The sequence below is a fragment of the Schistocerca piceifrons genome, unplaced genomic scaffold (assembly GCF_021461385.2).
Source record: "Schistocerca piceifrons isolate TAMUIC-IGC-003096 unplaced genomic scaffold, iqSchPice1.1 HiC_scaffold_2512, whole genome shotgun sequence".
Lineage (NCBI taxonomy): Eukaryota > Metazoa > Arthropoda > Insecta > Orthoptera > Acrididae > Schistocerca > Schistocerca piceifrons.
The window spans coordinates 621692-637819 of NW_025728457.1; the positions used below are offsets into that span (position 1 = coordinate 621692).

Genomic DNA, 16128 nt, shown 5'->3' on the forward strand with positions numbered 1-16128 from the left:
GACGTAGGAAGGACGGTGGGAGAGAAAGGAGCCAATCAGACGGATGTAGTCAATGGGAAGGGCTAAGGTTTGGAGCTTGAAGAGGAGACCGGAATGCCATACGCGGTCATAAGCACGTTCGTGGTCCAGGGAGAGTAAGATTGCGGAGCGACGGGAATTAAGCTGTTCGGAAAGGAGATGTGTAAGGTGAAGGAGAAGGTCGTCGGAAGAGAAGGATGGCCGAAAGCCACACTGGGTAATGGGAAGGAGGCGGTGCTGGTGGAGATGCTGGCGTATGCATCAGGTGAGGATAGATTCCAGGACCTTGCTGAAGACCGAGGTAAGGCTGATGGGACGGTAGGAGGAGACGGCGGACGGCGGTTTACCAGGTTTAAGGAACATCAGGATACGGGAGGTTTTTCCACAGGTCGGGGTAGTAACCAGTGGACAGGACTACATTGTAGAACCTGGCCAGGGTGGAGAGGAAAGAGACAGGAGCCTCACAAAGGTGATGGTAGGTGACACGATCGTGACCAGGAGCGGTGTTGCGTTTTGTGCGGAGTGTAGCAATGAGATCCTGTGTAGTGATAGGGGCATTGAGTTTCTTGTGTGCAATGTTGTCCAAGTACTGGAAACCAGGTGCGAGGGGAGGGATTGAGGTGTCAGTTCCATCGCAGACATCCGGGAAGAGGGAGTAATCGAACTAGGGATCATCGGGGATGGAAAAGACATCGGAGAGGTAGGATGCAAAGTGATTGGCCTTACTAAGGGTGTCAGGGAAGGGGTGATCATCATGGAGAAGAGGGTAGGGTTTAGTTCCAATAAGGCGACAGAAGGCTGACAACAACTTGGACGAGTTTTTTTTTTTTTACTTTATTGTTATTTTGACACCTGAACAAACAGGTAGGCCGGCAGCAGCACAATACGCCGCTCTTCAGCCGATGAGAGTACATGGAGATAAACAAAGAAGAGACATCACTTAGAAAACCGGCGGGAAAAAACAGGAGACACAAGAACAGAAAAGCACAAGAAGCCATTCACACTTGATGACAATCCACACTACGAACTGGAGACCCGACGCACAAACACTGAAGAAGACGATGGCACTGGTGAACAACGGAGCGTGACGGCGAAACTGAACACTAAACATGACGGCACACACGATACACTGATGGCGGTGATCTCCGGCGCGCGAATGTCCACTGAGCGTGTGCGAGTCCGGGGACCTGCCAAGAGGTGAACAGGGGTGAGGAGGGGGAGAGGGGAGGAAAAGAGGATGCCACGGCTTAGGAGACAGGGACAGGAGGAGAGGGACAGGGGAGGGGAGGCCCGGGGGACGAGGGGGGAGAAAAGGAGGAGGGAGGGAAAAGGGAGAGAAGGGGGGGAGGGTGCCCAGAGGAGTAAGTACAGGAGGAGGGTGGGAGGATCAAAGTTGGTAGGAGGGGTAGATGGCGGGGAGGAGGGCATCATCAGGGAGAGGGAGCTGGCGGAAGCCACCTTGGGAGAGGGTAAGGAGGGTGGAGAGATGGAGACCGGGCAGGACGTGGGAATACAGGCACGGCAGTGGGCGAGGGTGGGAGAGGAGTGGTGAGACGAGCGGGTGAGGAGGATCAAGTTTACGGGAGGTGTACAGGATCCGTATCCTTTCAAGGAAAAGGAGGAGGTGGGGGAAGGGGATGAGATCATACAGGATCCGTGTGGGGGAGGTGAGACGGATGTGATAGGCGAGGCAGAGAGCATGGCGTTCCAGGATTTGGAGGGATTTATAAAAGGTAGGGGGAGCGGAGATCCATGCTGGATGGGCATAACAAAGGATAGGGCGGATGAGGGATTTATAGGTGTGGAGGATGGTGGAGGGGTCCAGACCCCACGTGCGGCCGGAAAGGAGCTTGAGGAGACGGAGGCGGGAACGTGCCTTGGCTTGGATTGTCTGGAGATGGGGAGTCCAGGAGAGGCGACGGTCGAGGGTGACGCCAAGGTACTTAAGGGTGGGAGTGAGGGCGATGGGACGGCCATAGACGGTGAGATAGAAATCAAGGAGGCGGAAGGAAGGGGTGGTTTTGCCTACAATGGTCGCCTGGGTTTTGGAAGGATTGACCTTGAGCAACCACTGGTTGCACCAAGCGGTGAACCGGTCAAGATGGGATTGGAGAAGGCGTTGAGAGCGTTGCAGGGTGGGGGCAAGGGCAAGGAAGGCGGTGTCATCGGTAAACTGGAGAAGGTGGATGGGGGGTGTCGGCGGTGGCATGTCCGCCGTGTACAACAGGTACAGAAGGGGGGAGAGGACGGAGCCTTGGGGCACACCGGCGGAGGGGAAAAAGGTGTAGGAATCGGTGTTATGGATGGTGACATAGGAAGGACGGCGGGAGAGAAAGGAACCGATCAGACGGACGTAGTTAATGGGAAGGGCGAAGGTTTGGAGCTTGAAGAGGAGACCAGAATGCCATACGCGGTCATAAGCGCGTTCAAGGTCAAGAGAGAGGAAGATTGCGGAGCGACGGGAATTGAGCTGTTCGGAAAGGAGATGAGTGAGGTGAAGGAGAAGATCGTCAGAAGAGAAGGACGGCCGAAAGCCACACTGGGTAACAGGAAGGAGGCGGTGCTGGCGGAGATGCTGGTGGATGCGTTGGGTGAGGATAGATTCCAGGACCTTGCTGAAGACCGAGGTAAGGCTGATGGGACGGTAGGAGGAGACGGCGGACGGCGGTTTGCCAGGTTTAAGGAACATGAGGATACGAGAGGTTTTCCACAGGTCGGGGTAATAACCGGTGGACAGGACTACATTGTAGAGCCTGGCCAGGGTGGATAGAAAAGAGACAGGAGCTTCACGAAGGTGACGGTAGGTGACACGATCGTGACCAGGAGCGGTGTTGTGTTTTGTGCGGAGTGTAGCAATGAGATCCTGTGGAGTGATAGGAGTATTGAGGTCCGTGTGTGCAATGTTGTCCAAGTACTGGAAACCAGGAGCGAGGGGAGGGACAGAGGTGTCAGTTCGATCGCGGATATCCGGGAAGAGGGAGTAGTCGAACTGGGGATCATCGGGGATGGAAAACACATCGGACAGGTAGGAGGCAAAGTGGTTAGCCTTACTAAGGGCGTCAGGGAAGGGGTGATCATCATGGAGAAGAGGATAGTAGGGGGAGGGCTTAGTTCCGGTAAGGCGACGGAAGGCTGACCAAAACTTGGACGAGTTTATAGGGAGGGTAGCATTTAAATGGGAGCATGTCTGTCGCCAGTCCCGGCATTTCTTAGCCGCGAGCAAATTACGAATGTGTCGCTGGGGTTGCCGGTGGCGTCGTAGTGTGTCCGGGTCACGCGTGCGGAGGAAGGCACGGTAGAGACGACGGGATTCACGGAGGAGGAGGACGGCCTGTGGGGGTAAGGTAGGACAGTGGGGGTGGATGGCAACAGTAGGGACGTGGGCCTCCACGGCCGCAGACAAGGTCTGCTGGAGAAAGGAGGCGGCACGGGTGACATCATCGGGAAGGCGATAGGTGAGAGGGTGGCTATCTACCTGGGTGGAAAGGGTATCCCGGTAGGCAGTCCAGTTGGCACGGGAATAGTCATGGACATACTTAGGGGGAGGGTCATTACGAGGGTCAGGGCGGGGGCGACGACCGTCTGAAACGGTGAGGAGGACAGGGAGATGGTCGCTACCAATAGGCTCCAGGACATCCACCGTAATGCGACCAAGGAGGTTGGGGGAGGAGAGAAGAACATCGGGAGTGGAGTTGGATTCGGGACGGGTGTGCTGGGGGATGGGGATGAGGTCGCTGTGAAGGGAGGAGAGGAACCGATGCCACTGCCGTAACTGGGCAGCGGAGCGACTATGGATGTTGACGTCGGCGGCGATCACGTAGGAGGAGAAGGTACGGTCGATGTGGGAGAGGAAGTCGAAAGGAAGAGGGGCGTTAGGGCGGACATAGATTGTGGCACAGGTAATGGTAAGGCCGGGGAAGAAGAGACTAAGGATCAGGTGTTCGGTGGGGTCGGGAAGGAGAGGTTGGAGCCGAATGGGGATCTGGCGGTGGTGACCAATGGCCACTCCGCCACGCGCAACTGGGAGGGGATTATCGGAGCGGTGGAGGAGATAGGGGGAGGTGTGGATGGAGTGGTGGGGTTGGAGGAAGGTTTCATTGAGGAGGAAGGCATCCACACGGTGGGTAGCAAGGGTGTGTAGGAAGAGGTTCTTGTTGGCGGGAAGGGAGCGGATGTTGTTGAAAAGGATACGGTGCTGTCGCGCCATGACAGGGATTTAGACGAGGGTGTCAAACCGGGAGAAGGTGAAATGGGCCTGGTTGTTGGAATAGGTGGCGTACATTTTAAGGTGAAAAATGGAACGGGCGGCGAGGGAGATCTGTTGGAGGGTGTGGGGGCGCTGAAAGGGATGAACATTCTGGAGGACGATGGTGAGGAACCTGATGATGTCCTCAGCGGTGGGTGGGGGACGAAGGGAATTGCCAGGAGGGGTGGGGGCGTCCAGAGGACGGACAGGTACGGTGAGTTCAGGAGTGGTTGGAGGGGGTCAGGCTTTACACTTTTGGGAGTAGGTGGGATGAGGGAGATTGCAGGTATTACAGGAAGGAGGGGATTGGAGGTTAGGGCACTGCCGGAGGAAGTGCGCTTGCCGGCAATGCAGGCAGGTGGGGGCCTCGCGGCACTCAGCAGTGGGGTGCGCATTATAGCGCAGACACCTCTGGCAGCGCAGGGATTGAGGAGGGGAATGGGAGGGGTCGACCTTGTACCGCTGGTGGAAGAGGAGGGCACCCTCCTTCAGGAGACGGTCAATGGAGGGGGCGTCCTCAGAGAAAACCTGCATAAGGCGGGTGGGGCCGGGCGAGTTGAAAATGCGGCGGACCGCCCGCACCTCCAGCGTGGGATGGGCCTTGAGCTCCGCCGACACCTCCTCCTCCGTGATCGACGGACTGAGCCGTGTGATCACGGCGGTGAGGGTCGGCGGGCGACGCGGGGGTTGGGGTTGGCGGGTAGGAGAGGGAGAAGGAGCAGGGGTAAGGGAGGCGTTGGGACCAAAACGGGTGACGGGGAGACGGGAGAGGATGTCAGTATGGAGGGTTGGGCTGGGGGAGGAGATGAGAACAGAATCCCGTCTGGGAGTAAGGAGAGAGATGGGGGCACCAGGGAAATGTTGGCGGAGGAGGAGGGAGAGGTTCCGGGCCTCGAGAAAGGAAGGATCGGGATGGGACAGGAGATATTTGTATAAACAGGGGGGGGATGAGGAGGAGGAGGAGGAGGTGGGAGCAGGGCCAGGCGGGGAGACACCCATGGCACCCTGGGGGGGAGATGGAGGTCGGGGCGGGGCCTTTTTGGGAGCGGAGGAGGTGGGGGTGCCACTAGGGCGTTTGACGGCGGCAGAAGGGCGGGTGGTGACATGAGGGACGGGAGCGATGGGGAGGTGGTGGGAAGGGACAGGTCGCGGCGTGGACGCAGCAGTCGGCGCCGGAGATGGTGACGGTGAAGGCGAAGGCGAAGGCGATGGTGACGGCGACGATGATGACGGTGGTGGCGGTGATGCCGAAGGCAACGGCGAGAGCTGGGCATGGACAGTGGCCCGACGGGCCACCACCCTAGCCGGAGCTGCAGTGACAGGCTGAGGGAGTGTGGGGAAAGTGTCAGAACGAGAGGAGCGAGAGGAAGAAGGGGGAGAGGGGGCGACAAACAGCGAGGGCGAAGGGAGAGTGAGGAGAGGTGGGATGGAAAGAGGGGGCTGGGCACACCAAGTTATAGTAGTGGAGGCGGCGGAAGGTGAGGTATAGACGATGGTGGTGGTGGTAGCGGTGGCGGTGGTGGTGGGAGCGGACATGACGACAGGGAGAAAAAACGCACAGCACGAAAAGGAAAGGACACAAATTGGGAGCAGACGAAGACGAAGACGCAGACGAACGAAGACCAGGATCGGACGACCAGGGTCGGACGGCGACGGCGACGGCGGGCGGCAGTAACGCCGCAGCTGCTGCTGCCGCGGACGGGGCCGGGGCTGCTGCTGCTGCTGCTGCTGGCTGGACCGCTGCTGCTGCTGCTGCCACAGGAGGAGGACTGGCTGGCTGGCTGGCTGGCTGGCTGGCTGGCTGCCGGTGGGACCGCTGCTGCAGGCCGGGACCGGGAACGGGACGGCGGCGGCTGCTGCTGCTGCTGGACCGCGGCGGCTCTGCTGGGCTGGCTGGCTTTCTGGCTGGCACCTGGAACACCTAGCACTTCGATAAGCGCTGGAATTGCACTATCGAAGGGCGGCAACCTTTCGGTGTACCGCCGGAGATGTTGGACGAGTTCTGAATCTATGTGTTTATATTCGGTTGATATCCATGTGATAAGCTGCAGCTCTATCCACAGTTACAAGTGTTTCTTCACAAATGTATCGTAACTTGCCCCTGGTTCATGATTTTTATCCCTACTTGCGCTTATGTTAGAATCATTTTTAGAAACATCGTTGTCTTCCGATATTATACAAACTCTGGTAGGCAAAAAGAAAAAAAAAATCAAATATTTCGTCAATCACGTAGGAAAGGGATGCATAACAAACGTGCTGGCGACGGATCTTTTTCGCCGCTTGGAGCGCTAGTGTCGCTCCAGCTGTCAAACGGTAACAACTTTAACAGAAGTGAGTGTCGCGACTGTTAATGTTAGACTGTGTGTCATACTAACAAATGTACACCGTGGAGATAGATAAGCAGAGGTAACAGTAAAATTGTTGTTTCTTTAGATCACATTTTTATTATTCTTGTAACTGCATGGATAACACGAAGCATTTTACATGTTTTTTGTTACGATGCTGTGGCAATAGTTTCAATATTGCATTAATTTAATGGCTTTTGCGGCATATTTGAAATTTACTTTGTTGTGTATACAAACGGCCATGATTAAATTATCGTTGCTGGATTTGTTTATGGTCTGGGCTTGCGTGCGAATTTGGTGTGTACTTGTTTTAGGTTATGTTTTTCAAAACAAACAGCTTGTTTTCCATGAGCTTGTAATTTTTCTCAATAGTCAGAGATCAATAATTTTTCCACCAGTATTTTGGAGCGCGCTAAGTACTCTACGTATACTGTTCCTCAATTACGAAAAGTTCATGTGCCGTTTGTAGCCTGTAGCGTCTTGTGAAGTACATGTTTTTTTGTTCCATCCGATAAAATCTCTACATGTATACTCTGTAACTTTGCAAAAGAGACGATTTGTATTTTCGACGTTTTTTCAATAGTTTCTACATATTGTGATCTCCAGTGAAAGTGCTAGTCATTTATAATTGCTGTGGTGCTAGTCATTTATAATTTTTGAGGGAAGGACGACCGAAGACAGCGAAGTGCTATTTCGTTATCTTAATCAGTGTCACTGTCGTTATGTAATATTTGTTGTGAAGGAACGACTAGGAATAACAATAGCGTTTGCTATGATGTAATGCGATGCTCCTCCCGATAATAGCGTGAGTAACTTTATAGTATTCGTGAGTACCTTAGTGCACATAGTTACTACCTCTTTTCAGGAATTGGGTACCGGTATCTGCAGATAAAAGATGATGTTGGATGTATTAATTTGTTGTGGCTATTTAGAATCATTTTAGTATCCTATTATTTGATCTGCTGCATAGACCTGGAAATCTTACATCAACAACAGTTTGTGTTAACATGCGTATATGAATGTGGTTTAGTATAAGGGTAATGCTGCTGTGTTGCAAATAGATGTAGAAAGAAATTAGCTGGTGTGGAAAAAGCTACTATGTAAGTGCAATTCTCACTGACAAAGAACATCACACATCATCAGACTGTAACAGAACATTCACCATGGGTCTGCAGCTAAGAGGGTGAAGAGCCAGTAAATATGTTTAGCAATAGAAAGTTAACCAATATTAAAAATAGACGACATTTAAAAAAATTTTCGACAGTTCGTATAAAATACAGTGTGTGTGATTTTCTTTAGTGGATAGATAAAAAAAAAAAAAATCAGCATGGCAATATTTGCTGTACTGTGGATGTTCAGTAATGCCTTGTACAAGGAAAGCCTTAAAGGAGCAACTGTGTCAAAAACACACATTAAACAAATGACAAAATGATGGTTTGTAGGCTGCTGAACACCTCTTATAGTTAGGTTTTAATTTTGTACACATCAAGATGATACTGAGTAACTGAAGACAAACTGCAGACTAATGTCCGAGTTTAGAGATTAAGTACTGAAAGTGCCACATACATGATTAAGACCCGCAAATTCCATTTTACATTGATGAGAACAGGATTATAACACATTTGGATAATCATTTGCATTAGGGTATTCCCAAACTAGATCCCAAAGATGGAAGGCTTTATTTCAACTTATCTTTCTTCAAATTTAAATTGTGGTTGATGTAAGTTACTTATTTTCTGTAGAAAATATCCTTTCCATTCATTAGTTGCTTTGATTGCTCATAATGCTGTACGCCTAGTTAGAGTTCGTCTGGGAAAAAGCAAGACACCACTCAAATAATGCTCACAGTAGTAGAGTATACCTTAAACCAATGACAGACACAAACAGTATCAGTCAGCCTAGCATTTTTTTCTGTGGGATGGATTTTGCAAAACATGACTTTCTATCATTTTGAGGTTATATGTTATGACTTCATTATGAGAGAATTGTAAATCAGTTCTTGACATTAGACTCTTTTCTTCACCTAGTTTTAATTTATTTATAGTTTAGTGGTTCATCTGCTGCACCCAGTAATGGACTGAAAATACTGCCTTTCAGCTGTATCTCACATTAACAATGGAAATTGAATGTGACTTTTATTATCTGGTTCCTCGTCTTTCCTACAGCCTGACTGCAGTAATGGACCACGAAAAAACTATTTGGATAAAAGAGGAAACAAGTGAGATATCAGGTTCACCAGGTTCCATTGTAAGTAGTTTCTTAGTATTTTTTTACTATTGTTTCATTAATTTCAGTGTGCAGTATGTTGTGTGAAGGAGGGTGTGGTTTTGCTTACAATAATGGGTTTTGGAGGGATTGACCTTGAGCAACCACTGGTTCATGCCATTTTGCTGAAAGTATGAGGAATTAAGTGCAATAAAATCTCCAGTGAGTTTTTAAGTTTACACTCAACATTTACAGCACTAGGCATAGATTATAATGTGTGTTAAAATTCACAAATAATGCAGGGGAGGGTTTGAATTTAATTTTTGTAAATTTAGACAAATTTGTAATGCACTGCTTATTGGCAGTTATAATATATTTATATAAAATTGAACTATTATGATAAAAATAGTCATTGGCTGGATGTCATTTCCAATGAGCACAATATTTCAGCAAGTGACCACATTGCCATCACCCGGTGCACTAACTTACTGTGCACTTACTAGTGATCAGTATGAGCTATAAGTGTAATTTTTTAAAAGTGTATCATAGGTTACATAGATGGCACCTTGGATCTTGTGTTTGTATGTTCCTGTTGTAGACTGTGGTTGTCTGTTTTGTTTATGGGGTCGACAGAAGCGTCCGATCCCACGCATCGGCTTTGACCCATGACGTAAGGGTGTTGTCGTGTGTGGCGTCATGACAGCGCGGAGTTTGGTTTGAGTGTGGCTGTCTCCAGTTCTGTTTTATCTTATTTTATTTACTTTTCTGATCTGTTCGTTCTATCTCGTGAGGTTTTTTTTTTTTTTAATTTAAAAACACTTATTACTTATTTTAATTATGTGTTTCCTCCAATTTCTGTTTTAGTTTATTATATTTATCTTTCTGATCTGTTTGTTCTACCCTGTGAGATTTAAAAAAAAAAAAAAAGACAAAAATCACTAATCAGCTACTGAAGCATCTTTATCTTCTATGGGTTGCAAGGGTTATGACCCCTGGGGAGGTGGGTGGGTATTCATGCATGGCTGTCTTCATTTACACGTTGTAGCTACGCAGGGCGTCTAAATTTGTTTATATTTAGTTTGCCCCCCACCCAAAACACCCCATTTGCAGCGCTTGTCCCGTTAGTGTCATTAGGCTTCTTGTGGAAAGTGTGTGTGTTTGTTTTTGTTTCCGCCATATTTGTGACGTAATGGGTCAAAGCAGACGGGCGGGATCGGACGCTTCCGTATTTCCTTGTTTATGTCACTACTTGAGTGGTGTCATAGATTGTCTTTTTGCTATACCTGTATAGGGCTAGTGGAGATGATGATCACTTGAGGAAAGCAATGAATTTGCATTGAGTGCTATACTATACCTGTTGTGGTTATAGAGTTGCAGCATAGCCTAAGGCCTAGGTTAAGTAGGGAGGTGAAAGTCTAATTGTGGGTTGGGAAACCCAATGAAGTTTTTATAACAATCTTTTTCCATAGCTACATTTATGCCATTGATGAAAACCCTTGCTTTCCTACCGTAGTCCAGTATTTTCAGGTTTTCAATACATCTGAAGGTGTTAATCACACTCAAACTCCTGATAGTTATTCAGTTTTAATTTTTCTGATATTTGCAAGTGGTTAGTGAAGTTATCTGTTGATAATTTCTTAAGGGTTGTATTTCTGCTGTGTTAATGAGATAATCGGTCTACCAGTGCTCAGTCGAGTTCTCATAGTTACCTTGAAAGAAGTTTGAAGAGACATTTACTGTGAACACTGGTTTAAGAAGTTAGTTTCATATAATATTTTTTTTGCATTAGCACTTGTCTCTGAATATGTAAACCAAGTGTCAATAAGACTCATGGCAGAAAATTGTGATTTGTGTCTTTAATTCACATTAATTAATTTTTAGAACACAGTGTACATGCACCCTGATATATTCCAGTGTGTATATTTGTGATGGGAGCAAAGTTGTGGCAAAACTAAGAGGTTGTACATTCAGTACTGATGTGTGTTTTTTTTAACTACCTCTTCTATATACATCACTTCATGATAAATGATATTTATTAAATTGCAAGGATGTTACAGAAATATTAAGGAATTTTTGTTGTAACTAATGTAACTTAAAGTTTGACCCGAACTTTTTGTTGCACTGTAAAATATTTGTTGCTTCCTTTGCCCCCCTCATCTTGAATGTTTCTGCAGAATTGGTAATGATACAAATGCAAGAACATGCTCCATAGATTGGATTTGCAAAAATTGTGTTGGCAGATTATGTGTATTTGTTGACAGCATAGCAGACAGTCTGCATTGAGTGAAGCTAGACTTCACATTTATTGTAAGCCTGGCTTAAGAACAACAGTACAGAGATGTGTGTTGTCCAGCTTTCAACCTTTTCACCTTGATTATATTTCACTTCTCTTCATTATATTTAACCTCTCTTCATTGATGTGAAAACTCGAGGATTATCTTGCACATTTTTATTCTTTAAATGGTATTGTGTCTGCTGTAGGTAGTGAATCATGAGCAAGTTGAATAATTTGTGATGCAATAAAACCTACAATTTCTGTGATGATGATCTTTTGCCACTCCTATTTGGAGTAACTACAGAAACCAATATAAACATGACATTTATCTTTTACACTACTTCCATTGTATAAGAGTGTTTTTCAATAACTCAGTGCTGTATGAAAAAGCTGTGGGTATTTCATCACTCAGTAAGAATTTATTTTTAGAATAGTTCTGTAGTGAGTAATATCTAGAAAATAATGTTGTCATTCACATAATTTTATTTTCTCTCTAATTGAAATAAAACAAATCAGTTTTGCATCAACCAGAATTACTGTCGCACGAAAGAACATACACTGAGAACTGGCAATAAAATGATAGTTGTTGCTAAATTATGTGGTGTTAATTATTCACGAAAAGTACTTTAATTGTGGCATAGAAGTTGTGAAAGTTGCTAACAGTGTGTGGAGATCATGACTTTTTAAATATACTCATTTTGCTTTGTGTTACTCTCACCACAGGTCCAGGTATACCCCTGTAGTGTGAAAATAAAGGAAGAACCACAGGAGACTGGGAATCAAGAGGTAATTCTAGAATTTTTTTGACGGAATGGAATTAATCACTGATTTGTTATTTCACAGTTGTGGGGAATGTAAATGAAGAGGTAAGCAATATAGCTGAGCATTATTGTCAAGGTTTGTTCAGATATGCTAGTAATTATGACTGACTCACAATATCATAATTTGCCCACTATTGTCAAATATGGCACAAAAGCCTAAATATAGTATTTTTTAGGCATTGCTCTATATAGGTTGAAGTATTGTCTTTGTACAGGAACAATAGTTTTAATATCTACATTAGTAGAATTATTGTCTTGTACAAGGACATGGTAAAAAGTAATGCCTCCACATTTTTTATGCAGAAACTGTTAAAGTTTTTCAAATAAAACAAGCTTTGTTAATTTTTTATGTCTTTATTCCTCATGTTGACGTATTTATTTCTCAACGTAGTCACACACACAATAAACACATTTCTCTTGCTGAGAGACCAGTTCATTGATACTGACACTGACTTTGTTGACAGAGCCACAACCTCACCTCTGCTTTCACTGCTTCAGTCACTATCTAATGGAAGTCCTCGAAGGTATTCTTTAGATTTGGAAACAGATGAAAATTGGAGGCGGTCAAGTCAGGAGTATATGGAGGATAATTGATGACAGTGAACCCAAGCTGTCGGATTGTTGCAGACATTGCAACCCTCATGTCTTGTCTGGCATTGTCATGCTGAAGGACAGGGTGGTGCATGTATGGGCAGACTCTTTGAATTTGAAACTTGATCACAGTACGCTGCTCCTCACGCACCAACTTAGTTAAGCTACACATGTTCATGTTACATGCTACAATCCAGAGCCCTCTAGCAGCAGATGGTTCCAATTTGGGTCAGCAGAGTGAAAAAACCTGTGCACATTACTCAGTCGAGTAATATATGTGACATGTAGTATCTCAACCGATACTGCAAACAGAATTAAAGGGTTGGAGGCATTACTTTTTAGCACACTCTTATATATACAAACAAAAATAAGAACTACGCGTCATTGTGTTGATGTCTAAATAAAATGATGCATGATAGTTGCTGCAATGCCCTGGACCTGAACAGTGATTTCCTACGTATTTGACCAGTTGCCTTGATGAGTAAACTATCCACAGATACTTCTTTGACTGAATCAGTTGTCATTCTCATGGGAGGTTTGATTAGTGGGCAGAGCAAGAATGAGAATTCATCATATACTGTGAAAATGATGGCAAAGTACGATTCAAGATATGAATGCTTTTGCTTGAAAATACTCCATTATGTCTGGAAACCCAAAGTGAATCTTGACCCTTCTCAACACTCTTATCATTCACATCACCATCTGAATGAACATGATGCTATATAATACCCACTTTTACAACAATGTGGCAGTTTTCATATTTTACACCTAAGTATTATCTACCATTAAAATTACAGCGCCATTGTAGGCTTCTTTTCTTTGTCCCCTCTTCTACATTTTAATAAACCCTTGCAGTGTCATGTACTTCAATTTGTTTCATTATCCTTGTTATCAAGGTATTTACTTAAATTGTGGAGCAATTCTGTTTGCCTTCATTAAATTTACTTTACTCTTTTTTCATTTCTGTGTTTTCCTTCATTAAATATTTTTACTCTTTTTTTTCATTTCTACATTTATCATTTCCTCCATTAGGAAAACCTAAAGAAAGATGGACAGATGGAGCAAACTCCATCCTCCAGAATATGAGTTCTTAACAACTGCAGTGCCTCATTCAGTTGGTCCCTAAAGCCAATGTTATTTGGATCATACATAGTTTACTCTATAGTGCATTTAAAAACAGTTGCAACTTTTGATGTTTGGCTCACTGTGTGCCATTGCCTAGGTAGCACCAATGGTTAGCTGTTTGGCTGGTAAAGCGCCCATGGTGCCACACCATGGGTAAACAGTACCATGTGGTGTCACACATCAGAGGCACCTACATTTATTTCCTCTCATTGTAAATTGATACTTTCTGGCAGTGAAGTGTTTTACAGCTGTCAGGTATTGTAAACAAGTGTTCCGTGCTGCCATTGCATTAATAATAACATTGCAGCATGTCTGAACATGAGACCGAGCGCCACCACACGGCAGGTCTAGAGAGACGTACTAGCACTCGCCCCAGTTGTACGGACGACTTGCTAGCGACTACACTGACGATGCCTTTCTCTCATTTGCCAAGAGACAGTTAGAATAGCCTTCAGCTAAGTCCATGGCTACGACCTAGCAAGGCGCCATTAACCATTTATAGAGAGAGTCTCACTTGTATAATCAAGAATGCTGTATACAAATGATGGATTAAAGTTAAGTATTCCAGCAGCTACGTACTTTTCTTTATAGCATTCATTACGTATCCTGTTCCAGACCTCACTCCAGTCTGCGTTAGATTATAGCGTGCATTTCGGCCTCCTCTAACTACAAGGTGTTGGCACATCTGCCAACACATCAAGATTCACAGTAAAAGTGATCACCCAAGAACTCGTTCACCAGAAAATTTTCCTCCAAATTCGACAGTAGTAATGGACAATGCACAATACCATTCAGTTGGGATGGGTAAAGTCCCAGCAATACAGCAGAGGAAAGCAGCTATTTTTCTCAGGGTACAAAGAAATATTTGAGTGGATAAAGTTGAACCCATCTTGTGTAAGGTAGACTTAATGGAACTTTCAGTACTGTACTAGCCAGAAACTCCACGCTAACAGGTCAGTGAACTGGCTAATGTTTGGGTATTGTTTAATCAGGCTTTCTCCATATTATGCTCATTTAAATCTGGCTGGGAATATATGGTCGTAGGTGAAAAGTAATGTGGCCAAAAAACAACAAGAAATTTATACTCGGTGATGTTGAAATGTTGACAAGAGAAGTCACTGCAAATGTTATATCGGACTGGTCTCACGTTATCAGGCATATCAAGAATGTAGTTGAGGAGAGCTGGATTCATGGACCGTGACGAGTTTTGAGAAATATGGTACTTCTCTTGTTGCTGTGTTAACATCTGCTTCTTTTGCCTAAACACAGTATAGTTTACAGATACACATCTCACTAACATTGTAAGGCAATTGAAATGGTAACAGAATCCTAAAACGGTGTGTTATTAACCAAGCAACTGAGGGCGAGACATATCAGTAGTTACAAGAAAGCCAGTTCTCAGTATAAAAGTAAATGTGCAGCTTCTTCACTTATGTCAGTATATATGGCAATTTCAGATATTAACCATATGGTAAAATACTCTCCTCTTTGCATGCTATCATTTCCCAAGCTTGTTTTAATATCTCAGACCATTTATGACTGACTTGATTTAATTCTTTTGGCCCCTATGGGGGCATAGGGCATCCAGGAGAACTCGCCATCTGTCTCTGTATTTGGCCATTTGCCTCAATTTTGCCCAGGTTTTGCCAACTCTTTTTGCTTCCCCTTCCATTGTCCTCTTCCATGTGCCCTTAGGTCTTCCTCTCTTCCTTGTTCCCTGGGGATTCCATTCCAATGCTTTTTCCTCGATGGTTCCATCTCAAGGTGTGCCCCAACCAACACCACTTTCTCGCATCTGGTCTTCTATAAGTATTCGGTTTGTTATTCGCCAGAGCTCCTCAGTACATATTTTTTCTGGCCACCAGATATTCATGATGTGTCAGAGACATCTATTTATTAAGCTTATCCATTTTCCTGCTTTCGCTGGCATACACAAGGACAGCCTTCTCATTTGTATTAAAAATACGGATTTTTGTTTTGTACGTGATATTTCTGTTTTTCTGTATTGGATACAATTGTATGTATTTGTCTTTTTAATGCGGTTTTTCATGTCATCTCCAGCTCCACCATATTCCATCACTATACAATCAAGATACAGGAATGAGTTGACAGTCTCCATGCACTGCTCCTCTATTAACAGTGGCACCTCTGATGTTCCCTGAATTTACTCTCATTTCCTTTGTTTTGCCTGTATTTATCTTGAGGCCAGCAGTCTCTGCTTCTTCTTTCAGCAAGTTTAATGTAGCTTGCATATCAGTCAGCTAGGCTAGTGAAACTATGTTGTCTGCAAAATCCAAATTCTCTAGACATTCATGGATCTCCCACTGGATTTCTCGTCTCCTGCCTGCTGTGACTCTTCACATAACTTATTCTAGAACAAGTAGAAAAAGTGTTGGTGATAAAATGCAACCCTGCCGGACTCCAGTTATTACTTTCATGGGCTCTGTCACATTTCCCTTGTGGAGTATGCAATGTTTGTAACCATCATACAGATCTTTTATG

General features: G+C 45.4%; 1 protein-coding gene across 1 annotated transcript in view; it reads left to right on the plus strand.

The window, feature by feature from the left end:
• The first annotated feature begins 6571 nt into the window (after window positions 1-6571).
• LOC124743706 (zinc finger protein 98-like) overlaps window positions 6572-16128 on the plus strand; it is a 104110-nt gene continuing 94553 nt past the window's right edge. Inside the window, exons 1-3 of the mRNA XM_047248880.1 lie at window positions 6572-6670; window positions 8775-8856; window positions 11813-11875. Coding sequence (XP_047104836.1) covers window positions 6642-6670; window positions 8775-8856; window positions 11813-11875 — 174 coding nt within the window. The 5' untranslated portion in view covers window positions 6572-6641. The remainder of the gene's footprint in view (window positions 6671-8774; window positions 8857-11812; window positions 11876-16128) is intronic.